The 27684-nt window shown below is 38.0% G+C and overlaps 1 protein-coding gene across 4 annotated transcripts in view; it reads right to left on the minus strand.

Annotated features, from left to right (window-relative positions):
- The window catches only part of MSRA (methionine sulfoxide reductase A), a 407469-nt gene that overhangs the window by 88336 nt on the left and 291449 nt on the right, over positions 1–27684 (minus strand). For all 4 annotated transcript variants that reach the window (XM_057720694.1, XM_057720696.1, XM_057720695.1 and 1 more), the window contains exon 5: positions 5810–5916. In XM_057720694.1, coding sequence (XP_057576677.1) covers positions 5810–5916 — 107 coding nt within the window. The remainder of the gene's footprint in view (positions 1–5809; positions 5917–27684) is intronic.

The raw sequence follows: 27684 nt of genomic DNA on the forward strand, positions 1-27684 counted from the left end.
TTGCTTCAGGTATCTGTTTAAGGTGACCCCGGAGAGAAAACCCAGGAAGCCAACTCCAGGAGTCACCTCCCAGCTTCCTCCTCTCCTTCACTCACCTGTGAAGGCAACTTGTGATATCTGAGACTCACTTCCTACTTAGTGGGACCTAGTAAAAACCACGTTACTCTTTAAGGTAAAGGTAAAAGCACAGATTAACCGCTTTATGGTGTAAAAGCTAATTACACCACCTCTCACTGGCGCTGTGAATTATTGATTTCTTTTTCTTTTTTTGGTGTGCATTTATCAATTATACCAATTGAATGGACAGTTAGAAATTGATACGAACTTCAAAACTAGAAACAAGAAATACATGAATGCATACAATTTTATGTAAAGATCCAGAGAGATACATTCATACCTATAATCTAAACATATCCATTATATCTATGTATGTATACTGATAAATATAGTTAGAAACATAGACATGGCCCCTTTTATATAAAGTGCTTAAAACAGTAATTAGCATTAGTAAGTACTCAGAACTGTTGCTGTTCTATTATCATCAACATCATTATTACATAACATATAGATATAATATCAACTATATATATAAAACTGTGTATTATGTACGATTGTAGCAGGATGCTAAAATTAGACTTGTGTTTTTCATTCTCTGCTCTAACAGAGGAGCCAGAAAGTCACTAAATCATACTGAATCATCCTGGAGACACTGCAGTCAGCCGCCTGGGGTGGACCGCGCGGGGGTGGGTGAAGGACCCTTTATACATCGTCACATCGGCCACCTCCAGTGCCCCAGCTCAGATACTTTCGGCCTCACCTTTCTCTCCCGCAGCCCCCGCTGCACTGTTCAGCTCTGCGTGGACTCTGAGGAGCCTCATGCAGCGTCTCACCTCACACCCATGCCATGTGCCTCTTGCCTCCTGCCCCAGGGACACAGTATCCTGAGTCCACAGGTGTGTAGCCCAGAAGTGTGGAAGGAACCCATGGCGGGGGGGGGTGGCATCCAACGGACAGATGTTTCCTTTCTTCCCCCAAAAGGACCAGTCATTTCCTAAGGACCAAACACCCCATCACTGAGAGCAGGGGCCAACTTATATTGGTTCTCCCTCCTTTTCTCTTCCACTCCCCAGCCTCTCACTCCTGCTCCGCGGCACCCAGTAAAGTCCTCACATATAAGTCTTCGTCACGGGCTCTGCTTTCCATGAGACTCAGACTAAGACAAAAAATCACAGTGGCCACCTGCATGCAGGTGCACGGTTAGCCCTGCCTGCTCCCCAGGGTAGGTGACATCATGAGATACCTTGTTCTTTGGTTCCTGAAAAGGAAAATGGCTTGACCCATCATGGTATAGATGGGAAAAGGGGGGAAAGGACAGCAGTTCCTGTTGCTCAAGGTGGGACAGAAGGCTAAATCCTGACCCAGAGCTTCAGGGTGGGGGCCCTTGGGCACTGGCTGTGCCAGGAAAGGATGAGCTCTCTGCACTTGATGGAGCTCAGCCAGGGGTCCCCAGGGCCATGGCTCTCAGTCCTCAGCTCTGTCCAGGAGTGGCTGGAGGAAGAGCACTTCACCCTCATGTTGTGCATCTCCAGAGAGGAGAGGGGGAGATGGGAGGGAAGAGCAGTTCCTGAGGCTCCACCTCTGAGGCCATGCTGTCCCTCAGCTCTCTCAGTGAGCCAACAGAGGAGCAGAGAGGGGGCCTGTAACCCTGAGTCTGCTAGCCCGGGAGCCGGACGGACACCCCACCTCTGCAACACACACACTGCCCCCCTTACACTGCTGTGCTGTCAAATCAGGCCGCTGCTGGCCTCATGTGGCTATGTAAATACACAATTAAATTAGTTAAAATAAAATAAAATAAAACAAAACATTCGTCTTCAGTTGCATGAACCACATGTCAAGTGCTCAACAGCCCTACGTGGCTAGTGGCTCCTGCCGGACACTGCAGAGAACTGGGCAGAGAGTTGTACGGAGGTTCTGGTCTAGAGTCAAGGCTGTTTGGGTTTTAGTCAGTTTTCCAGGAGAGAAATACTGGACTTTCTACTCACCTATCAGTGGAATCCTGGGCCAGTTTTTATTTATGTATAAAATAAAAGAGACATGACAATATTTGTTCTTTGAGTTGGTGATAAAGCAGTTCTATGTGGTTATGTTAACAGCAATGGATATCTGGATGCTGGGGGCACAGAAGACCCCAACCTTTATTTTAAAAATAGACCCTACTTTTAAAAGTCAAGCAAAAAATATGTATATATGTATATACAGGAATGTATTTAATTCCCATATGCTTAGGTATAGAACGCCCAAAAAGCAATAGATTAGAACAACTGTCTAGAATATAAGATTAACAATACCCAAATTGACAAAAATAATGGAGAAATTATTAAAACAAATAATATTTAATATCTAAATTTTACTTCGTATGTGTATCAGTTATCTAAGATCAATGCGGGTTCTACGCAAAGGTAAGGATAAGAAACTATATTGGCGTAGAAACCAGAAAATCAGTTGCAAATTAGCCTCTTAATCATCAGGTGGAAGTCACTAACCTTTTGAACTTAAAATCTTCATTGTAAACACCAGAATATCATCTCATTTTGAGATATTCTGGGGGGAAATTAATATCCTTCCAGAGTCTAAGTATTACTGTTTGTACTTTAAGAGATTGTGAACCATTACATTATGAAATCAATACATAGAAATAATCATATGTAAGTTTTAGTATTACTTACTAACATAGGCTTTAAAGTTAAATATAATGAGATTAAACCAAATAGAACTAACTTTTCAGTTTTTGCATGGGGCCGATTCTCTATGGAGCCTGCCACAGTGTCTTGTCTGGTGTCGGCACTTCCCTACCCATCTCTCAAATGCTGGTATTCCTCAGGTCCTAATCCTCTTCTCATCACTTACCACGTTTCCTAAGTGATCGTATCAGCATCTAAGGCTTCATTTATCAAATGTAAGTAGATAATCCCAATAGTAATAAGGGCTACCATTTGTTGAGCACTTACTATGTGTTATGCCCTGTGTTTGACAAGCATTAAACCAGTTAATGGTCACAACAACCCTCCCTGCAAGGTGAGAACACCCCACATCTCTTCCTAACAGCCATATAGATACACATATCAGGGATACCTTAAATGCCACCCTTCCAAACTTAAATCTCCCTCCCCTCAAATCTGTCTCTGCTCCTCCATACCTTCATACGAAGCACCACTAGCCAGAAACCTAAGTCACCTTGGACTCCTCCCCCTCATCTAGCCTCCACTTCCAATCCAGGTCCAAATTCTGTTAGTTCTCCTTCCTACATATCCCTTTATTCCATTCACACTTCACCATCCCAGACAAAGCTCCCATCACTTCTGGCCTAGAGTCCTGTGACAGGTCTCTCATCCTTATGTGTCTGCCTGAGGTAAATATGATACATGGCTTTCTAAGTGTCAGGCATTTGACAAAAAATTATGCAGCTGACATACCAGTTGAGGCAATTCAAGGCTGGAGGCCACATGCTGAACTGCCTGCACACATGCCCAAGTAAGCCCACCATTATCAGAAAAGTCATCATACACCTACACCCCTATGTTCACTGCAGCACTATTTACAATAGCCAAGACCTGGAAACAACCTAAATGTCTATGGACAGGTGAATGGATAAAGAAGATGTGGCACATATATACAATGGAATATTACTCAGTCATAAAAAAGAATGAAATAATGCCATTTGCAGCAACATGGATAGACCTAGAGATTATCACACTAAGCGAAGTAAGCCAGAAAGAGAAAGACAAATACCCTATGATATCAGTTATATGTGGAATCTCAAATATAACACAGATGAATTTATGAAATAGATACAGACTCACAGACATAGAGAACAGACTTGTGGTTGTCAAGGGGGACAGGGAGTGGGGGGAGGGATGGATTGGGAGTTTGGGACTAGCAGATGCAAACTATTATATATAGAATGGATAAACAAAAAGGTCTTACTGTATAGCACAGAGAACTATATTCAATATCCTGTAATAAACCATAATGGAAAATTATCTTAATTTAGAAAATTTTAAATAAATTATAAAAAGAAAAGTCATCATAAAAAAAGGAGAAAGGGTAATTTATACTTAAAGCCTTTTTAGAATAGAAATATAAACAGGCTCAAATGACTTCAAGACACTGATTTGCTTGCAGTTTCTGCACTGCAGCTCAGCTGGGTCCTCTGGCTTGAGGTCCAATGTGAGGCTGCTGCCAGACTCTTAAACTGGGGCTGCAGTCTCATCTGAAGACTCGGCTGGGATTGAGGGGCTTCCAAGCTCGTGAATGTGGTTCTTGGAGGCCTTTGTCCCTTGCCATGTGAGCCTTTACACAGGGCTGCCCCACAACATGGCATCTGGCTTCCCCCAGGACAAGTGATCCAAGAGACAGTGAGAAAGAAAAGGGCCCCTGGGATGGAAGCCACAATCTTGTAATGAAATCATCTCAGAAGTAACATCTCACCGCTTCTGTCACTCATTAGGAGGGAGTCATTAATTCAGCCCACACTTAACGAAAGGGGATTCCACATGGGCAGCGACCAGTGAGGGCCATCCTCAAGGCTGTTAATATTATCACCCAAGCAGACACCACAGCCTTGGAGGGAGGGAGGAAGGGGGACGTGCCGTGGAATAAATGGGGTCCTATCAGCATCTCCATTAGCTTGCTCAGCTTTTCGGAACTGAGAGAGTTGCATCAGTTGCATGTCCTGCTCCTTTTTCTCAGTAGATACACTCTGGTCCCTGCCCCCTCCTCACTGCAACCTCTGCCACCACGGGAAGAGGTGGAGAACCCACACATTCCTGGGAATGGCTGCAAAGCAGACTTTTTACATAACGCTAAAATAGATCAGTATTACTGTAGCTCCTGGCTCTGCTATTAAATGTGGATCCAAATCAGAAAATATAAAGATAATTAAAATTTAAATATTATCACACAGTTCTAAAATTTAAAGCAACTCAAGTTATTTTTAAAAGAACTAAATCTCTATTAGAGGAGACTTTAAACATATAATACAAATTAATAGTGAAAATAATTATTTCATGATGTAATGTCTATACTTCTGAGAAGTATTTTTATTATAATTCCATCTACTGTCACTAGCAAGACAGAGAGCATTGTGGGTTGAATTGTGTGCCCCTAAAAAGATATGCTGGAACCCCTACTCTCAGAACCTCAGAATGTGACCTTATCTGGAGATAGGGTCTTCACAGAGGTAATTGAGTTAAATGTGGTCATTAGGTAAGGCCCTAATCCAATATGACTAGAGTTGTCATAAAAGGGGTTAATTTGGACACAGAAACAGACACACATTAAGGGCAGATGATGTGAAGACACAGGGAGTAGATGGCCGTCTACAAGCCCAGGAGAGAGGTCTGGAGCAGATTCTGACCTCCCAGCTTCAGAAGAATCCAGCCCTGCCAACACCATGATTTTAAACTCCCAGCCTCCAGAGCTGCGAGGCAACAGATTTCTGTTGTTTAAACTCCCCCGCAGTCTGTAGTACTTTGTTATGGCAGCCCTAGCAGATTCATACAGAGAGAAGAAAGAAAAAGAGAAATATTCAGAGAGGGAGACAGATTATATGTGATGCTGTATATTCATCTGGATGAACTGACTAAAGAGAAATGCATAAGGGCCTATTCTTCTATGCAGCAGAAGGGCTCTATTGCAACAAGCTGACAGAAATTTCTAAAACACGTGCAAACAGAACTCAGTGCCAGGTGCCAAGAACCAGACTCTCCCTCCACAGGTGGGGCTCGGGAGGGAGAGGGGACCCTACCTTCTGGTAGTCCTCTTTGGACCTCAGGGCCACCTCCATGTGCTCGGTGGAGGTCAGGTAGATGGCGGAGCGGTACTGAGAGCCGTAGTCATTGCCTTGGCGCAAGCCTGGGAAAGTAGAAAGCAGAGGATTACTGGGGTGGCCTGGGCAACAAGGCCAGTGTCACATGTTCTCCATGACTCATGTCCTGCTAAGTGCTTGTTTAATTGCATCCTGACGCCATTCTCCTTAAACAAGTATGCAATGTATCTGTTTTGCTTTGCCTATTTTAATTATAACAAGTATCTTTGAACTTAGGTAAATTTATAACAGGTCTTGCATCACAGTAGATACTCTATAAATATACATTTTTCCATGCAGATATTTAAGTCATAACCATTTATCGCTTGCAAAGCACTGTGATACACACTGTTTCCTTGGATCCTAATGAGACACTCTGTGTGGACGGTGTTACTGTTCCTCAATTGGCAGATAAGGAAATGGAATAATATACATGGAAGTGCCTGGCCTAGTGCTTTGCACACTGGAGATGCCTAATAAATGACAAAGTGACTGATGCTTAGCAAGTTTAAAGAGTTTGCCTAAGGGCATGCACCTAATCAAAGAAAAACCTGGTACTTGAAAGTCAGCCCAGTGCACCTTCCACCGTCACAGCAGCTAAAGTGTAGATGCTGTTCAATTTCTAACTGAATGATAGAGTCCCCAAGTTAAATGGCCACAGGCCTACCATAGATTCCCTATAGATCCCCATGCTGTCGTAAAATGAACTTCACACAAGTTTACTGCAACATTCAAACATCAGTTTCAGTTCTAACAAGTGCCCCCAAACTCCTCCAATAAAAGATGCAACCTTCCAAAACAAACAGTTCTGTATTTTTGAGCCCCCAGTTTGGCTGATTTCTTAGAAATCCCATTCTCCCGCCTTCAGAGTCCCCTCCTCTGAAGGTTACATGGGGACCAGGAACTAAGAGGCTTAAAGAGTCAATACCAATATGACATCAAAATATTAATTTAATATTATGTAATAAAAATAAACCAACCCATCCCTCCAATAAGCACTGATTAATACCAAATTAGGATATCTATTTCATTTCTAAGTTACATATTCATTTAAGTATAGTATAAAATATATATTATTGTATTATTTATAGTATACAATATGTAAGTATTACGATAAATATTATTTATTAAGCACTTAATATGAGTACTTTTCCAGATGCTGAGGATACAGCAATGAATGAAAGAAAACCCTGTCTTAACAGGGCTCACATTCTAGTGGAGGGTAAGAGACTGGATAAATACACATTCCAGAATGTTCTTTGTCTTCTTCAATTTTCCCTCTTTTCCTTACAAGTAGGGTATTTCCCGTGTGACTACTTCCTATCCTTTTGTCCTAATAGCCATTTGTATAATGGCAGGATGGTCATCATTGTTCCTTCTGAAACATTCTCCACAAAGGAAAAATACTGTTGGATGGCTGATTTTCGGTAAATTCAGACCTCCCTGCACAAGATGCAGAAAAGCAAGGTCCCCATGTGCAGTTGTTTAAATATATTTGTTTTTTTTTTTAGAAGAGAAATTAGCATGTGAGTAAAGGAGAACCTGCAGGTGTGATTTATTTATATTTCCAACAACTTTTACTAAGATTACATATGCCTTGTACACCGAAGACAATAAATATCTGTGTGTTTAGCTGGAGGTCTTTGAATTATCATAGGATCATGGAAAACTGTTGTTTATGATAAAAGTTGGCTTTTTAGAAATCAGAGAGGGAATAATTAAGAATCACTCCAAGGATATGGTTTAATAGTGGGCTCTTTCACTGATCATATTTTCACAAATCATCTGGTAGAAGGATTACACAATGAAACTCTTTACATCCATTTCTAGAGCTGCTCTTGTAGTGACATGACAACCTAAGGGGTAGAAACATCTGGAAGATTTCACAAAATTATGTGTCTGGGCAGAAAAGATGCACATGGCTATCATTCTGGGCAAGAATGTAAGGTAATGAATTTCTATAAAAAATAATCCACAGATTATTTATACAATTAGAGTTCATACTACTACCACAGTCCAGGATGGGGATTGATGGGCCCTTCCCTGAAGCCATGATCCCTTGATTCTACATTCAAACTTGATCATCTGTTCACTGTAACACTGTAATACTGATAGGGCTCCTCCCACTGTTGTCCCTGTCTTCCTGTGCAGATCTGGGCTGTCTCCAACACACCGTGGACAGCTTTAAAGAGGACTACCTTCATAGGCATTACCCACAGCCCTGCCCCAGACTCACTGCACCTCTCCTTTCGTACGAACCCAACCTAACCATCCATTGCAAAGACGCGAGTTATTCACACAGTTATATTCACATCCGTGGGCAGAAGGTTTTCAAAGTTGTATTTACAGCCCTTCTAATCACATCCCTTCTTGGATGTTCTAATAAAAGCTCTTCATGTCAGAAACAATGCACTCTCTTCCTGGTCACTCTGGCTAAACTCCGGATTGGCTAAACCCCTTCCAGGAAGGAAGACAAGAAAATGCAGTAGAAAATACAACAGATACAGTAGGGGATGGAGAGAAAACATCAAAGCCTTTGCTCGAATTTCTTTGAATCTTGAGTGATATTGGACACAGCATTAACTCTCCAGTCTAATCAAGTATTATTCTGATTGCATTTTTCCATCACAGTTTATCCTGAGGAGAAAGTATAATATCTTAAACCAAAACCATACATCTATATCCACATACACGTGTGTATTTGGTTAATTCCAATGCATGTACCTTTCAGTTCACTAATGAAGGGGCCTATTAAATGGAGAGAAGCTTCAAATTTGAAAGCAGATGGTTCACTGGGAAATATGATTTGATGCTCAACAGACTGAAAAACCTATAGAACTATGGCTTTTCTGTTCTCGTTATTTTTAACACATTGCATTTACAGATGTTTAGCATCATTAAACTTTTCGCCATTTCTTTCAACCTCCATTGGTTTATATAATGAACGCAAAACAGTATTTCACATGTGAGGAAAACCTGTTTACTAAATCTCTTGTAAGAAGCCTAGGACTTAGAGCTTCAAGAGATTGTTTTTAAGTCTGACTCTGCCGCTGACATGTTTCATGCAAATTTCCTAATCTTTCTGAGCTTCAAACCTCTTCTGCAGAACAAAGATTATAAGGGCCTAAACTATAGGTTTGTTTGAGTAGTAAATGAGATGGAACCTGTAAAACACTTTGTTGATTATAAAAAATTATGTAGGTGTTAAATACATAATTTTATGTAGGTGTTTTACAACTTTTCATAATCTTAAAACAATTCAGAACAACTAGTTTGAAATAAAAATAACAAAAGACGTCACACAAGATACTCTAGGAGTAATCCTTTTCCCCTGGAAAAGCAGTATTTATATTAATATCTCAGATACACAGCAGGTGTCACACAGATAAATAATCTAAAGAGAGGGTCAGAATTCATTTTATATGTGTAGAAACATACTAGTCAGTTTTTAACCAAATAGTTTATTACATTTTCTTAAACAGAATTACCTTCCTAGTTAAATTTTAACTCTGCTCATCTCCACCCCAGTTCCTCAATGGAAAACAAACACAAGAAAGGGGAACATTTTTTTTGAATGAATTCTCCTTCCCCTGCTCCTACCCATGAAGAGCTTTCAAATGCAACGTTTTCACTCTTGGTCTCTGACCTGAAGTTTGGAAAAATCGTGCCTGTTAACAGTATCTTGTATCTCTCAAGCTCACACCCACTGGGTTACTAAAAAGGGGGAAAGAAAGACTTGCAGAGTGGGTGGTACAAACAAAAACACTTAAAAATCATTGAAAAATGAAGTTTTAAAAGCCCTTCTTTCTGACTTCCTGTGTTCTTTTCTTCCTTCCACTTATTCATCCATCTTCCCCTGAATCAGGCAAGATACTAGGTACTGGGATTCAGAAATAAGACAGTCTCATTTTTCAACTAGGTCCCCATCCTATTACAGTGAATGCCATCCTATGAGTAAACCCAGATCAACCTGACACAGAAGCTCTTTCTCTTTTCAAGATTGATGCACAAGAAGTTAGAGCAAATAATCAAAGACAGGGACTTCCCTGGTGGTCCAGTGGTAAAGAATCTGTCCTGCAACGGAGGGGACCAGGTTCGATCCCTGGTCGGGGAACTAAGATTCCACATGCCATGGGGCAACTAAGCCCCCAAGCCACAACTACTGAGCCAGCATGCCACAACTAGAGAGCCTGTGTGATGCAAACTACAGAGCCCACATGCATTCTGGAGCCCACGCACCACAGCTAGAGAAGAGAAAACCCGTACACCACAACTAGAGAGAAGCCCATGCACCGCAGTGACGAGACCAAGCTGCAAGCAAAGATCCCGTATGTTGCAACAAAAATTTTGCGTGCTGCAACGAAGACCCAACACAGCCAAAACTATAAATAAATAAATAAATAAATAAATAAAGTTTTTAAAAAAACAATCGAAGACAATGGAACAAAGTGTGTGTACGTGGTGCATGTGGTGCAAAGCGGAGCATCCCAGCCCAAGACCCAGAAATGAGAACAAGCTTGGTCTATGCTGAGGGCTGTGAGGAGACAAGACTGGGTTCTGCCAAGTGGCCTGGAAGGAAACGAAGCTGGTCAGTTGAGCATGAGGCCACACCGTATCTTGACAGGACACACAGGGGACCAGAGATGTGTGGAAAGATCAGTTTCAAGGGAGTAACAGAATTCCATGGAAACCTGTGAGCATAATCATGAAATATCCAGAGCTCCCTTTCACACTGATTCAATACGTGTTGCAAAGTTCACTGAGCCTTCCACTTGGCTTTGGAAAAACTAAGAGGAAAATTATTAACATTATTTGGCTGTCTTCACATCCCAGGAAAATAAGCAATGGACTTGCTATAGAAGGTGAAAAGAGAATAACTGGCTCAGAAACAACATCTTGTGCTTAAAATTCTTCCATAACACTCTCTAAACTGATTAATGAGGATTGGGCTTTGGGGCATTCTTGAAAAGAACTGCCCTCTTGGCATCCACCAACTGTTTGCGATTTCTCCATCCACCTCTCCAAATAAGATTTGAAAGGGACAAACCATCCTGAGACTGATCTAAGATTTCCCCCTCTCTCAGCGGAGCCAGAGCAAGTGCTGGAAAACAAAGAAATGCTTAACCTACAATAAAGCAAAAAGATAGATGAGTTCTCATCTGCTCAATAGCCCTCTAAACTTTAGCTCATCTTTGGGTACTAGCCCTGTTTTATGTCTTCAGACTACAGAGATGAGAAATATGCTTGAACATGGGAATTTTAAAGGGAAGTTCACATTATCAGCTGTTGTGAGGTAATTATTTTAAGAAATTTCAGGAGTCACCACCAGATAATGAACATCAGGGCAAGGAAGGACATATTCCTAATGGTCTCAAATTACTGACTCTGTGTTAGGGAACTTCAAAGCGGCAATCTCATTAGAGGAATACCCACGTTGGCTGCACAGACAGGGTGACTCCCGGGAGGATGAATCTACATTCGTCTCTTCTACAGACTGTTGCTACAGATCATGAATCCTGATCATGGTCTGCTGCATGAAGCAGAGAAATTGGCATGAGTTTTGTCATGAGATGGTTCTGGATTCTAATTCCATCTCTGCATTTACTGTGTAACCTCAGCCACGGTACTAGATTCATCTAAGCTTCATTTGGAAAAGTGGGGATGGTGATGTGTACCTCACAGGGTGATTAGGCATCTTACGTAGGAGCTCAACAAACATATCTCCCCCATCCCCTTGTGACTTCTAATGCAGAAATTCAAGGAGACGTTTTCAACTTACTGCTTAAGAATTTTAAAACTCCTATCAAGGAAAGAGTTACTAAGCATTTAGCTGAGTCCAGGAATCTTGCTAGAGATTCAGCTAAAACACAGACCATTAAGCCTGTTCTCAGTCTCAGGAAATGTCTAGAATGTATCAACAAACAGACAGGAATGCAGAGAAGCAAGCTGTGATCACTAGGATGAATATGGATCCAGCTAGAATCCATGCCTCTTAACCTCTCTGGCCTCAATTCATCATCTATACAGTAAGGATTTGGGTTAGATCCTTTTAAAACTAGTTTTACTGAGATATAATTGACATACCATAAATTGTGTATATTTAAACTATACAATTTGATCAGTTTTGACATGTGTATATGCCACAAAACCATCACCACAATCAAGATAATGAACACTTCCAAAAATTTCCTCATACCCCTTTTAAATCTCCCCTTCTCACCACTCCTAGCCCCCATCCTAAAGCCCCAGGCAAACGCAGATCTACATTCTGTCATTATAGATTCATCCGTATTTTTCTAGAATTACTCTTTTTTGGTAACTCAACCATGTTGTTGTATGTATCAACAGTTCCTTCCTTTTGTTGCTGAGCAGTGTTCCATTGATTAGATATGCCAAATGTGCCTATTCACTGACCTATTGATGGATATTTGGGTTCTTTGCAGACTTTGGCTATTAAAATAAAGCACCTGTAATTATTCATGTACAGGTCTTTGTATGTACATATGCTTTCATTTCTCCTGGATAAATACCTGGGAGTGGAATGGCTGGTACATTTATGTTTAACTTTTTAAGAAATTGCCAAACATTTTCCCAAAGTGGTTGCAACATTTTACATCACCTACCAGCAATGTATGAAAGCTCAGTTGTCTTATATCTATGCAAGCACTTGTCATGATTGATCCTTTTAATTCAGCCATTGTCAAAATATGTGTAATAGCATCTCACTTGGGCTTAATTTGAATTTCTTAATGTCTGATGATGTTGAGCATCTTTTCATGTGATACTTTGCCATTTGTATACCTTCTCTGATAGTGTTCAATTTTTTCCCATTTTTGAATTGTATTGTTTCTTATTATTGAATTTTGAGATCTTTATATCTTCTGGATACAAATGTCTTATCAGATATATAACTTAAAAATATTTTCTCCCAGGGAGGGAACACGGGAATATGTATATAAATACAGATGATTGAACTTGGTGTACCTCAAAAAAAATTTAAAAAATATATATTTTCTCCCAATCTGTGGCTTGTCTTTCATTCTCTTAACAATGACTTTCAAAGAGCACAAATTAATTTTGATGGAGTGCAGATTATCAGTGTTTTCTTTTATGGATCATGTTTTTGATGTTGTATCTAATAAATCTTTACCTAACCCAAGTCACGAAGATTTTCTCCCATATTTGCCTCTAGAAGTTTTATAGTTTTAAGTTTTTAATTTAGGGCTTTAATTCATTTTATGTTTTGCATATGCTGCGACGTGTGGATCAAAGTTGTTTTGATTTTGTTGTGGTGGTGGTGGTTTGTTGTTGATGTTTGCAAATGGATATACAATTATTCCAGCACCATGTTCGAAAATGCTATCCTTTCTCCACTTTGTAGTCTCTCCTCCCAAACTCTGTGCTATTTTTGCCAAACATTTTACTTCTACATATCTTATAACCCTCAAAATACACTTACTATTTTTGCTTTAAACAGTGGATTACCTTTTAAAGATATTTAAATCTTTAAATCTTTGTATTTATTTAACATGTAGTTAACATTTCTAGCATTCTTTATTCCTTTGTGTAGATCCAGATTTTCAGACGGTATCATTTTCTTTCTTTCTGCTTGAAGGACTTCCTTTAACATTTCCTTCTAGCTTGAGTCTGCTGCTGCTGAATTCATCTGGCTTTTGTACATCTGAAAAAAATATTTCCCCTTTGTTTTTGAAAGATATACTCACCAGGCAAAGAATTCTACTATGACAATTCTTTTTCTTTCAGTACTTAAAGATATTGCTCCACTGTCTCCTAGCCAGCATTGTTCCTGATGAGAAATCTGCCATCTTCTTTATCTTTGTTCTTCCATATAAAATTACCTTTTTTTCTGTGGGTGCTTTTAAGATTTTCTGTTTATCACTGATCTTAATGATTTGATTATGATATGTCACGATGGCATTTTCTTCATGTTTTTGTGTTTGGTGTTCATTTAGCTTCTTTGGATCTGTAGTTTTATAGTTTTTATCATGTGAAATTGGGAAGTGGAATTCTTTTCTGATATTATTAAATATTTTTTAATCTCAGCCATTTTAGTATTCATCTCTTGAGGATGGATTGGGTCTTTTTAATATCTTTTGTCTCCCTATTTCACATGTTCAATCTTCCCTCTAGCTTCTTAAAATTGAATATAGTTTTAAAAGTTTTAAAAACTCTTGTTACTAGTGCCATTATCTGTGTCAAGTTTGTATCATTTTCAACTGATTGACTTTTCTCATTAAAGACGGCATTTTCTTGCTTATCTGCATGCTTGTTGGATGCCAGAAATCATGAATTTTATCTTGTTGGGTGCTGGATATTTTCTTATTCCTACTTATGTATTCATATACTTTGTTCTGAGAAATTAAGTTACTTGACAAAAATAACATATCTTTTTGATTCTTGCTTTCAAGCATTGTTACTTTGGACCAGCGAAACTTTTAATCTACATTAACTGCCCCGCTAATGAAGTAAAGCCTTCAGAGTACTCTACCTGATGCCTGATGAGTTTTTATATTTTCCATTCTTGGTAGTGAGAATGGGGAGTATTCTCAACCCTGTGTGAGCTCTGGGAATTTTTCCCTCTAATTCTTCAGGGTGATTCTTTTTCTGGCCTCAGGTTGTTTAATCACATACATATGTTGGTCAGTATTCAGACAATTACTTAAGAGAACCTTTGGCAGATCCCCAGAGATCCTGCTCTCTGAGCATTTCTCTCCTCCCTCCTTCTGTTGCATGAATCCCACCTTCCTCAGCACCCCTGGACTCCCAGTTCCATCTCCTGGACCCATGGAGACTGTGAGACTTGGCCTGGGTTCCTCTTCCTTACTCTGCAGCCTAGAAACTTTCTCCAAGAAATAAGGTAGGGCAATTGTAGGACTTGTTTATTTGTTTTTCTGATGTCTAGTTTCTTGAGAACCATTGTTTCATTGTTTTGTCTGGTTTTTTAGCAATTTCAAGTAAGAGAGTAAATCCAGTCCCTATTACTCCTTCTTGATTATAAGCAGAAGTTTTTGAGCTAAATATTTTCTAAATATCTTCTCACCCTAAATAAAACAAAAACAAAAACAAAAAAAAACACTTATAGTTAAAATAATGGGCATGGGAACATAGACAGACAGACTGAAAAACTCCCTTAGGGTTTTTGTAGGGGTTTTTGGTTTTTTGTTTGTTCATTTGTTTTGTTGTATTCTGTTAAGAAATGGACTCTGTAAATTTATTTAGGTAAAATAACTCAGATTAAAAATTTATATGAACAGCATCTGGATGGTAGCAAATATTTTCAAATCCCCATGATTAAACAAAAAAAATAATCTTGTCCATTTTTTTACCCTTTCATCTTCATTCTTCTTGATCACTCTGATCCCCACAGTATTGATAGCACCTTCCTTCCTTAAATGCTTTTCCCCTTGGCCTTGTAATACTGTACTCATCTCAGACTTTCACTATTTCTTGACCACTTTATATCTATTTGCTTTTCCATTTCCCCCCATCCCCCTTACCACAGATGTTCCTGGGCTCAGTCTTTATCCACACCCTCCCTTCCATGTGTCCTCCAACGGAACCTTCCTTTTCTATGCTGAGAACTTACAAGTCGGAATTTGTGATTCAAATTCTCTTCCAGGCATTAGTCACATAGAGCCACATTCCCATTAGACATTTACATATAGAGGCTCCATCATCCCTGATTCTCAACTTGACCTCATTATCTTTTATTGTCCCTCACCTTCTCATCTCTATCCATTGACTGGATCATTTTCCTAGCAACTCGAGCTTTCAATTTTGTAGTAATCCATGTCTCATTCGAGTCGCCTTTAAACCTTAAGCCAGGCAGTCACATAGCTTTACCTTTGTTTTCTGTAAAATCCTTCAGTAACATTCTTCTTTCCCTTTCCACAGCCTCCACCCTGATCTAGAGTCAGTACCTCATGGTGTGTGATGACAAAGCTAGCATGAACACCTGGATCTTCCGCAGAGCCCTAGTTCAGGGATGCTTAACAAATGTTTCCTGGTTGTCTCTGGTTGTGTAGGTTGAATAAATGAACTGGTAGTTCCTTGCAACAGTGGGTCATTTCACTACATAATCCTATCACTGCTCCCACTACTGCAAGCCTAATATTTCACCCCTCTTTGCATGAACAAAGCCTAAGGGCATCATTTTTCAGATTTTCCATTCTAAGAGCAAAGTGAACATAATGCAGAAAGGTGACAGATGCAGAAAGGTGACATAATGCTGCAACTCCCTGCTATGAAATATACTCAATTTCATATTTTCACACTAGACTTAGAGTTTCAACTTATTTAAATTTTATGAAAGCCAGTACATTAATCAGTTATTCTCCATATCAATATTCACTAAAGTAAGTTGCCTTTGAAAAGTAAAGTGAAGGCAAGTAAAGTAAAATTTCCTTCAAAGTATCCATTGGATTTAGAATACAAATATGTTCAATTCTTGATTTTTTAATCCAGGCACCCTAGGAAGAGGACAGAGACAAAATGGTGGAGTAGAAGGATGAGAACTCGGGCACCCCAGGAAATTACACTAAAATTTGAACTTCCATGTGATTTTGGCTAAGCATAAAACCTCTATCACTCTTTTGCACACCAGGATATAATAAAGCATCAGGAAGAGAAAGTGTTAACTAGGTCATCTGAGGGAGGCAAGAGTATTTGGGCTATTTTAAAGAGGGAAGAAAAAGCTAAGAAATTAATTAATATACTAGAAGTGAAAATTAAGTGATTTTAAAGACATTGTTGGGCATTTGCACTGTTAAAATAAAAGGATGACTATCGATGATTCTCTATCAGGATTTCTTAACTTTGGCCCTATTGACATCTTGGGTAATTTAAGGGGCAGTCCTACGCATTGTAGGATGTGTAGCAGTATCCCTAGATTTTATCCACTGATGCCAACAGAGTCCACCCTGTTGTGACAACCAAAAATATCTCCATACAGTGCCAAATGTCCCCTAGGAAGCAAAATTGAGACCAACTGTTATATATTAATGGACTACGTCTTTTGATATCACTGCTTATAAAGCCTGCATATTCAAAGCAGCTAAATGAAGCAACATGTGAAAAGTGAAAACTCTACAATATGTGGAAACCAATAGTTATGAAAGAGTATCAGAGGTCTTTGGTATTCATATTTTCATTTGCATCTGCTTATTTCAATGGTTACCAGTTTGGTTTCACTTTTTACTCCCAAATTTAAGAGATCTGCATTAGAGAACACAATGCCTTTTTTTTTCTTTTTTGGTAAAATAACATTTTAAGTTACACACTGAAATTCCACAAAGAAGAGAAGACCATATTACAGATTTCAAGTGAATAAGCACAAATTAAAATCAACATGTATACAGTTTGAAAAAGTTCTCAATTTTATGGAGCAAGCAAGAAAAGCATCTTTTTTTCCTTATTATTTAATAGCTTGGGCAAGAAAAAAAGAAGCATTAAAGTTGTTATCACAACATGTTTCCTGGCTACTAGAATATCTTACCGTATCTCTCAGAAAGTCTCATATTTCTCAAAAGTTGGTACAGCCCCATCTCACCATATCACTTAGGCACTGCAATCAGTTTAACAGAGAACAAAGGTAACAGTGGTTTAAACAAGATAGAATTACATTTCTTTTTCACCTTAAGTGAAAGGTACCAAGCTAGTGATCTGGTGGTGTTTGGGTGGCGCCATGGTCACCAGGGACTCAGATTTCTTCTTTCTACACAACTATCCTTAGCAAACAGCTCTCATTCTCAAGGACATAAGATGCCTTCTGGTGCTACAACCATCACATCCAAGCTGTAGACTAGAAAAAAGAAAAATAGAAGGAAACTTCCTCCCACTTCTTCTATCTTTAAAGAGCCTTCCCAGAAGCTCCACACCATACTTTCACTCATATATCATTGAGTGAAACAAGTCATCCGACCACACCTCCAGAATTCCCCTCTCCCTGCTCCACTATGGAGCAGGTCAAGGTCAGCCTACCTGAGGCCACATCCTTGCTCAGCTTCTTCCCCTTCACTACCCCACTTTCCTCACTCCCTTACAGGTTCTTTTCTTTTTCCTCAATAAATTTCATGTACTAAATCCCTGTCTCAGGGTCTAGGGTCTAGGGAAACTAACCTAAGACTTCAAGCTATTCATCTAGTTTTGCTCTCATTCAAGCTACCTTACTGCCCACCTCTAGGTCTATGTTGTTTCTTATATTCCATCACTTTAGTTGTTTAGGTTCCTAGATGAACTCTTATCAGATATGTTTATTAAAGTATTATTAGGCAGTTTATTAAATTACTATAATGATCTCTTAATGAGATCCAAGTTCTTGTGGTCAGCATCTGGCTTACACATGCCCAAGGGCCTCCATTCTCAGAGAAAGACGACTGGCCTACATGCTGCAATGTCACATTCAGGATGGTATATCTACATTGTATTATTTAATTCACTTTGTGTGATTAGCATAAGGAGAGGCTTAGCTGCTATAACTCTGTTTACTAGATTTTGAACACTCATAATTCCTTGTTCAAAATTCTTTCTCAATGAACAGTGAAAACATTCAAAACTTCAAACATTCCAAATACATGAACAGAGTCAGTCCCTCTACTCCTTGCTTCTTAAACTGACCCTGCCTCCACAGAGATGGCACAGGAAGACCACCACAGATGAGTGTGCTGGTGGAACAGCTTACACGAGTGCTGCTTCAAGGATGACCTCCTGCCTCCTGCTGGAGAACAGGGCCTCCACGGGGGCAAAACATCACAAGGCCCTGAAGTCCCCCAACAGGTGGATGAACCTGTATCCCTCATAGGCAATAGATGGCACCTCTTATTATCACCCACGTGGCCCTTCCTGGCACATCTGGACTTTAGCTCAGGTGTTTGAGATAAGTCTTATTAATATGGAATAAGCTCACTTTACCTGACTGAAAATTAACTCTGTCCATTTTAAATGACATCTCATTTTAAAGTTAAAACACTGACTAACACTCAGAGAAAAGTTGAGCACCTTCCCAGGGCCAGTGCTGGATCTGGAACTAGCTAACTAGTTAACTGCAAAGCTGTGCTCTTAACTACTACTATATCAATTTGTAAATTAAGTATAAATATATCACTTAAATTAGAAAAATGAAGTAAAAAATAGTGAACTAGGAAAGATATTATGTGGTTCTCTTCTAAAAGAAAATATTCTGTGTTCCCTACTTTTTTCACAATATTCTTTCTATTTTTTAATGCAACATATTTCAAAAGAGATAAAAATTGCTATATGAGAGGTGTCAAATACTCACTCTGTACCTAAAAGGAAAGGTCTGATTTTCAGTAATGAAAAAACATTACTTCTATAATAATAAATACACTATTTAAAAAAGATATGGTGATTTCTTCCTAAAAGGTAAAAAAAATTAGTCTTGGTACAGTTTTTGCTTTTATGAAAGGGAAATTCTATTTGTGGCCAAAGAAAATATTTTACATTATTATTTCTCTCTTAGCATGTCTGGGACTCCATATCCATTTATGCTACAAAGTTTAACCAAATAATGAGCCTCGAAATGTTCAAATTATCATCAAAATGTATGAAAACTTTCAAAATATTAAAATTTGTACGTCACCATTTCCTATCCACATCTTAAAGTTTTCTAGCAATGAGTGAGCCAAAGTATTCCCCTACAGAACATGAGGCATGTAAATGAGATTTATAAGATGTTTACATTTGCATCAGTACCAAGCATGCATATGCACACACATTCACAAAGTTAGTCTTTCATCATGGGCATGGTTCATATTATTAACAGGAGTAGCAATCAATATATTAACCTTTGTAATTTCTAGATCTGATCACAGAAAGGCACATAAATGTATGAAAGTACATAAAATATAAATGCAGTTTAGTAAAATATTCACATTAATGTTACCATACTATGATTAATACATTGCAATATGTAATATTATTATACTTATTATAAAGTGAACACCCATATAACCAGCACTCATGTCAAGAAACAGAGCATCAGCAGCAGCCTTGGGAGGCCCTCCATGTGTCCCTACTGATGACAATACCCTCGCTCTCTCCAGGAAGAACCACATCCGGTTTTTGTAACAGGAATCACTTTTTTTTTTTTTTTTTTGAAATTTACATCAATGAAGTTATACTGTGGTTTTAATCTTTCACTTACTGTTATGTTCATGAGATTCTTCTATTTTCTGCATTTTCCTTGCTTTGTAATATCCCTTTGTATGAATAGATCATAACTGATTTATCCATTCTACTGCTGGATGAATATTAACAGCTTGGGGCTGCTGAGTACATTCTTGACCTGCATTCTGTTATATATGTATGAATTTCTCTTGAGTACATACCTAGAAATAAAAGTGTTGGCTTGTTGGCTTTGCATGTCCTCAATTTAACTAGGTGTTGAACGATTTTCCAGAGTAGATGTATCAGTTTATAAACCCATATCAATTCATGAGAGTGCTCAGAGCTCTAAGTGTTTGCTAATTCATTAAAGTCTGTTAATGTCAGACATTTTACTTTTTGTCAGTATGCTTGGTGTATAATGAAATTTTACTTGATCTTAATTTGCATTTCCTTGATTAATAATGGCATAGATTATCATTTCATGTCTCCTCACCACCACAAGTCCTTTGCCCATTTTTCTATTCAGTGGTCTGCATTTTTTAAAATCTATTAAAGATATTTTTAAAATCCACTTTTTATATATCTTGGCTATTAATACTTTGGCAAATACAATCTCCCTATCCTTACATTTTCTTTATGATGTTTTTTGATGAGCCAAAGGTGTGATTTTAATATAGTTAAATTTATCAAATAGTTTCCCTTATGGTTAGTGCTTTTTTGTATCTTAAGAAATGCTTCTCAAACCCAAGATCATAATGATATTATCTACTTGAAGTTTTGTAGTTTCGTCTTCACATTTAGGTCTGTAATCTACTTGGAATTTACTTTTTTTCACTCTTCTTACAGTATTTTAGATTTTCTTTTTTAAACTTTTTTATTGAAGAATAATTGATTTATAATATTATTAACTTCAGATATATAGCGTAGTGATTCAACATTTAGATTATACTTCATTTAAACTAATATCTATAAAATAGATAACTAATAAGGACCTACTGTATAGCACAGGGAACTCTACTCAATACTCTGTAATGACCTATACAGGAAAAGAGTCTAAAAAAGAGAGGATATATGTATATTTATATAACTGAATCACTTTGCTACACACCTGAAACTAGCACAACTTTGTAAATCAACTATACTTTAATAAAAAATTCAAAAAAAATGAAACATCAACTTTCTAAAGTAAAAAAATAAAGTTAATGCAAAATAATGACTATATTTCCCTGTGCTATACAATATATCCTTGTAGCTTATTTATCTTATACATAGTAGTTTGTACTCTTAATCTCATACCCCTATCTTGCCCTCCTCCTTACCTCTTCCCACTGGTAAGCACTAGTTTGTTCTCTGTGTCTGTGAGTCTTTTACTGTTTTGTTATATACATTCGTCTGTGTTATTTTTTAGATTCCACATAAGTGACAACATAAGAGTATTTGTCTTTCTCTGACTTATTTCACTAAGCATAATACCCTCTAGGTCCACCCACATTGTTGCAAATGGAAGAACATAATTTTTATGGCTGAGTAATATTCCATGTATACACACACACACACACACACACACACACACACACACACAACGGAATATATCCATTCATCTGTTGATGGACACTGGTTGCTTCCATATCTTGGCTATTGTAAATAATGCTGCTATGAACACTAGGGTGCATGCATCTTTTCGAGTTAGGGTTTTCATTTTTTTCAGATATACACACAAAAGTGGAATTCCTGGATCATGTGGTAGTTCTAGTTTTAGTTTTTTCCCGATCTTTATTGGAGTATAATAGCTTTACACTGTTGTGCCAGTTTCTGCTGTACAACAAAGCAAATCAGCTGTATTTATACATATATCCCCATATCCCCTCATTCTTGAGCCTCCCTCCCAATCCTCCCTCCCACCCTCCCTATCCCACCTCTCTAGGTCGTTAGCAATCATCGAGTTGATCTCCCTGTGTTAGGCAGTTGCTTCCCACTAGCTATCTATTTTACATTTGGTAGTATATAAATGTCAATACTATTCTTTCACTTTGTTCCAGCTTCTCCTTCCCCACCTCCCCATGTCCTCAAGTCTGTTCTCTACCTCTGTGTCTTTATTCTTCCTCTGACACTGAGTTCATCAATATCACTTTTTTTAGATTCCATATATATGAGTTAGCATACGGTATTTGTTTTCCTCTTTCCAACTTACTTCACTCTGTATGACAGACTCTAGGTCCACCCACCTCACTACAAATAACTCAATTTCATTCCTTTTTATGGCTGAGTAATACTCCATTGTATATATGTGCCACATCTTCTTTATCCATTCATCCATCGATGGACATTTAGGTTGCTTCCATGTCCTGGCTATTGTAAATAATGCTGCAATGAACATTGTGGTACATGTATCTTTTTGAATTACAGTTTTCTCCGGGTATATGCCCAGTAGTGGGACTGCTGGGTCATATGGTAGCTTTTTGAGAAACTTCCATACTGCTTTCCATAAGGCTGCAACAATTTACATTCCCACCAACAGTGTACAAAGCTTCCCTTTTCTCCACATCCTAGCCAACATTTGTTATTTATAGACTTTTTGATCATTCTGACAGTTGTGAGATGGCACTGCAGTGTAGTTTTGATTTGCATTTCTCTAACAATTAGCAATGTTGCACATCTTTCATGTGCCTGTTAGCCACCTGTATGCCTTCTTTGGAAAAATGTCTATTCATGTCTTCCACCCATTTTTTAATGGGGTTGTTTGTTTATTGATATTGAGTTGTATGAGCTGTTTATATATTTTAGATGTTAACCCCTTATCGGTCACATCATTTGCAAGTATTTTCTCCCATTCAACAGGTTGTCTTTTCATTTTGTCAACAGTTTCCTCTACTGTGCAAAAGCCTTTAAGTTTAATTAGACCCCACTAGTTTCTTTTTGCTTTTATTTCTTTTGCCTTAGGAGACAGATCAAAAAAATATTGCTACAAGTTATGTCAAAGAGTGTTCTGCCTATGCTCTCTTCCAGGAGTTACATGGTTTCAGGTCTTGCATTTAGGTCTTTAATCCATTTTGAGTTTACTTTTGTATATGGTGTGAGGAAATGTTCTAATCTCATTGTTTTACATGTAGCTGTCCAGTGTTCCCAGCACCACTTACTGAAGAGATTGTCTTTTCTCCATTCTATATTCTTGCCTCCTTTGTCGTAGCTTAATTGACCATAGGTGTGTGGATTTATTCTGGGCTCTCTATCCTGTTCCATTGATTTATGTGTCTATTTTTGTGCCAGTACCATGCTGCTTTGATTCCTGTAGTTTTGTATTATAGTCTGAAGTCAGGGACCATGATACCTCCAGGTTTGTTCTTTTTTCTCTAGATTGCTTTGGCAATTTGAAGTCTTTTGTGCTTCCATATAAATTTTAAGATTATTTATTTTAGATCTGTGAAAAATATCATAGGTACTTTGATAGGGATTGCATCAAATCCATAGATTACTTTAGGTAGTAAGTGCTTTATAATAAATATTGATATCTGGGAGAACAAATCCTCCCATCCTCTTGTTCTTATGCATGAGTGTCTCTGCTTTTCCTAAATTTTTGCCTTTCCAAGTAAACATCAGAATCAGCTTTAAAGATCCACAAAAATAACACAGCAAAAAAACTGTTGCTGAGTTAGTTTTATGAGAAGATTTTAAAACATTGATTCAATTTCTTAATGATTATAGGTCTATTCAGTTTTGTTTTGTTTTCTTTTGTTTTGTTTTGTTTTCGGCTGTGCCATGTGGCTTGCAGGATCTTAGTTCCCCAACCAGGAATTAAACATGGGCCATGGAAGTGAATGAGCTGAGTCCTAACCACTGCAGCACCAGGGAATTCCCAGTTTTGATATATTTTTAAGGTCTTCGTCTTATCTAACTTTTCAAATGTAGTGATGTAAAGTTGCCTATCTGCAGTGATACTCTATTTTTTCTTCCCAACATTGGGTATTTGTGCCTTCTCATTTTTTCCTTGATCAACTTACCAATATTTTATCAATTTTATTAGCCATTTTGAAATATCAATTTCTGACTCCCTTAATCCTCTCTATTACTTTTTTTTTAACTTTTTATTTTTTACAATAAACTGTATATATTTAGAGTGTACAATTTGGTATCCCAATCTCCCAATTCATTCCCCCCCAACACTCCCCACTTTCCCCACTTGGTGTCCATATGTTTGTTCTCTACATCTGTGTCTCTATTTCTGCCTTGCAAACTGGTTGATTTGTACCAATTTTCTATAATCCACATATATGTGTTAATATACAATATTTGTTTTTCTCTTTCTGACTCACTTCACTCTGTATGACAGTCTCTAGGTCCATCCATGTCTCTACAAAATGTCCCAGTTTCATTGCTTTTTACAGCTGAGTAATATTCCATTGTATGTATGTACCACATCTTCTTTATCCATTCATCTGTTCATGGACATTTAGGTTGCTTCCATGTCCTGGCTATTGTAAATAGTGCTGCAATGAACATTGGAGTGCATGTGTCTTTTTGAATTATGGTGTTCTCTGGGTATATGCCCAGCAGTGGGATTGCTGGGTCATATGGTAATTCTATTTTTAGTTTTGCAAGGAACCTCCATGCTGTTTTCCATGGTGGCTGTATCAATTTACATTCCCACCAGCAATGCAAGAGTGTTCCTTTTTCTCCACACCCTCTCCAGCATTTACTGTTTGTAGATTTTCTGATGATGTCCCATTCTAACCGGTGTGAGGTGATATCTCATTGTAGTTTTCATTTGCATTTCTCTAATAATTAGTGATGTTGAGAAGCTTTTCATGTGCCTCTTGGCAATCCGTATGTCTTCTTTGGAGAAATGCCTATTTGGGTCTTCTGCCCATTTTTTCATTTGGTTGTTTACTTTTTTGATATTGAGCTGGATGAACTGTTTATATATTTTGGAGATTAATCCTTTGTCTGTTGATTCATTTACAAATATTATCTCCCATTCTGAGGGTTGTCTTTTCATCTTGCTTAGAGTTTCCTTTGCTGTGCAGAAGCTCTGAAGTTTCATTAGGTCCCACTTATTTATTTTTGTTTTTATTTCCATTATTCTAGAGGGTGGATTAAAAAAGATCTTCCTGTTATTTACGTTGAAGAGTGTTCTTCCTTTGTTTTCCTCTAGGAGTTTTATAGTGTCTGGCCTTACATTTAGGTCTTTATCCATTTTGAGTTTATTTTTGTGTATGGTGTTAGGGAGTGTTCTAATTTCATTCTTTTACATGTAGCTGTCCAGTTTTCCCAGCACCACTTATTGAAGAGGCTGACTTTTCTCCATTGTATATCCTTGCTTCCTTTGTCATAGATTAGTTGACCATAGTTTATCTCCGGGCTTTCTATCCTGTTCCATTGATCTATATTTCTGTTTTTGTGACAGTACCATACTATCTTGATCACTGTGGCCTTGTAGTATAGCCTGAAGTCAGGAAGCCTGATTCCACCAACTCCGTCTTTCCTTCACAAGATTGCTTTGGCTATTTGGGGTCTTTTGCATTTCCGTACAAATCGTAAAATTTCTTGTTCTAGTTCTGTGAAAAATGCCATTGATAATTTGATCGGGATTGCATTGAATCCGTAAATTGCTTTCGGTAATATAGTCATTTTCACAATGTTGATGCTTCATACCAATCCAAGAACATGGTATGTCCCTCCATCTGTTCATGTCTTCTTTGATTTCTTTCATTAGTGTTTTATAGTTTTCTGATTACAGATCTTTTACCTCCTTGGTTAGGTTTATTCCTAGGTATTTCTTTTTGTTGCAATGGTGAATGGGATTGTTTCCTTAATTTCTCTTTCTGATCTTTCATTGTTGGTGTATAGAAATGCAAGAGATTTCTGTGTGTTAATTTTGTATCCTGCAACTTTACCAAATTCATTGATTAGCTCGAGTAGTTTTCTGGTGGCATCTTTAGGATTTTCTATGTATAATATCATGTCATCTGTGAACAGTGACAGTTTTACTTCTTTTCCAATTTGAATTCCTTTTATTTCTTTTTCTTCTCTGATTGCTGTGGCAAGGACTTCCAAAACTATGTTGAATAGTAGTGGTGAGAGTGGACATCCTTGTCTTGTTCCTGATCTTAGAGGGAATGCTTCCAGTTTTTCACCATTGAGAAGGATGTTTGCTATGGGTTTGTCATATACGGACTTTATTATGTTGAGGTAGGTTCCCTCTATGCCCACCTTCTGGAGAGTTTTTATCATAAATGGGTGTTGAATTTTGTCAAAAGCTTTTTCTGCATCTATTGAGATGATCATGTGGTTTTTATCCTTCAATTTGTTAATATGGTGTATCACATTGATTGATTTGCATATATTGAAGAATCCTTGCCTTCCAGGGATAAATCCCACTTGATCATGGTGTATGATCCTTTGAATGTGTTGTTGGATTCTGTTGGCTAGTATTTTGCTGAGGATTTTTGCATCTAAATTCATCAGTGATATTGGTCTGTAGTTTTCTTTTTTTGTAGTATCTTTGTCTGCTTTTGGTATCAGGGTGAGGGTGGCTTCATAAAATGAGTTTGGGAGTGTTCCTTCCTCTGCAATGTTTTGGAAGAGTTTGAGAAGGATGGGTGTTAGCTCTTCTCTAAATGTTTGATAAAATTCACCTGTGAATCCATCTGGTCCTGGACTTTTGTTTGTTGGGAGATTTTTAATCACAGTTTCAATTTCATTACTTGTGAATGGTCTGTTCATATTTTCTATGTCTTCCTGATTCAGTCTTAGAAGGTTATACCTTTCTAAGAATCTGTCCATTTCATCCAGGTTGTCCATTTTATTGGCATATAGTTGCTTGTAGTAATCTCTTATGGTGCTTTTCATTTCTGCGGTGTCTGTTGTAACTTCTCCTGTTTCATTTCTAATTTTATTGATTTGAGTCCTCTCCCTCTTTTTCTTGATGAGTCTTGTTAGAGGTTTATCAATTTTATTTATCTTCTCAAAGAACCAGCTTTTAGTTTTATTGATTTTTGCTATTGTTTTCTTTGTCTCTATTTCATTTATTTCTGCTCTGATCTTTATGATTTCTCTCCTTCTACTCACTTTGGGTGTTGTTTGCTCTTCTTTCTCTAGTTTCTTTAGGTGTAAGGTTAGATTGTTTATTTGGGATGTTTCTTGTTTCTTGAGGTAGGATTGTATCGCTATAAACTTCCCTCTTAGAACTGCCTTTGCTGCATCCCATAGGTTTTGGATCATTGTGTTTTCATTGTCATTTGTCTCTAGGTATTTTTTGATTTCCTCTTTGATTTCTTCAGTGATCTCTTGGTTATTTAGTAGCGTATTGTTTAGCCTCCATGTTGTTTGTGTTTTTTACAGTTTTTTTCCTGTAATTGATTTCTAATCTCATAGCATTGTGGTCAGAAAAGATGCTTGATATGATTTCAATTTTCTTGAATTTACCAAGGCTTGATTTATGACCCAAAATGTGACCTATCCTGGAGAATGTTCCATGTGCACTTGAGAAGAACGTGTAATCTGGTGTTTTTGGATGTAATGTCCTATAGACATCTATTAAATCCAGCTGATTTATTGTGTCATTTAAAGCTTGTGTTTCCTTATTAATTTTCTGTCTGGATGATCTGTCCATTGGTGTAAGTGGGGTGTTAAAGTCTCCCACTATGATTGTGTTACTGTCCATTTCCTCTTTC

Source organism: Hippopotamus amphibius, chromosome 2, assembly GCF_030028045.1.
Source record: "Hippopotamus amphibius kiboko isolate mHipAmp2 chromosome 2, mHipAmp2.hap2, whole genome shotgun sequence".
Taxonomy (NCBI): Eukaryota; Metazoa; Chordata; class Mammalia; order Artiodactyla; family Hippopotamidae; genus Hippopotamus; species Hippopotamus amphibius.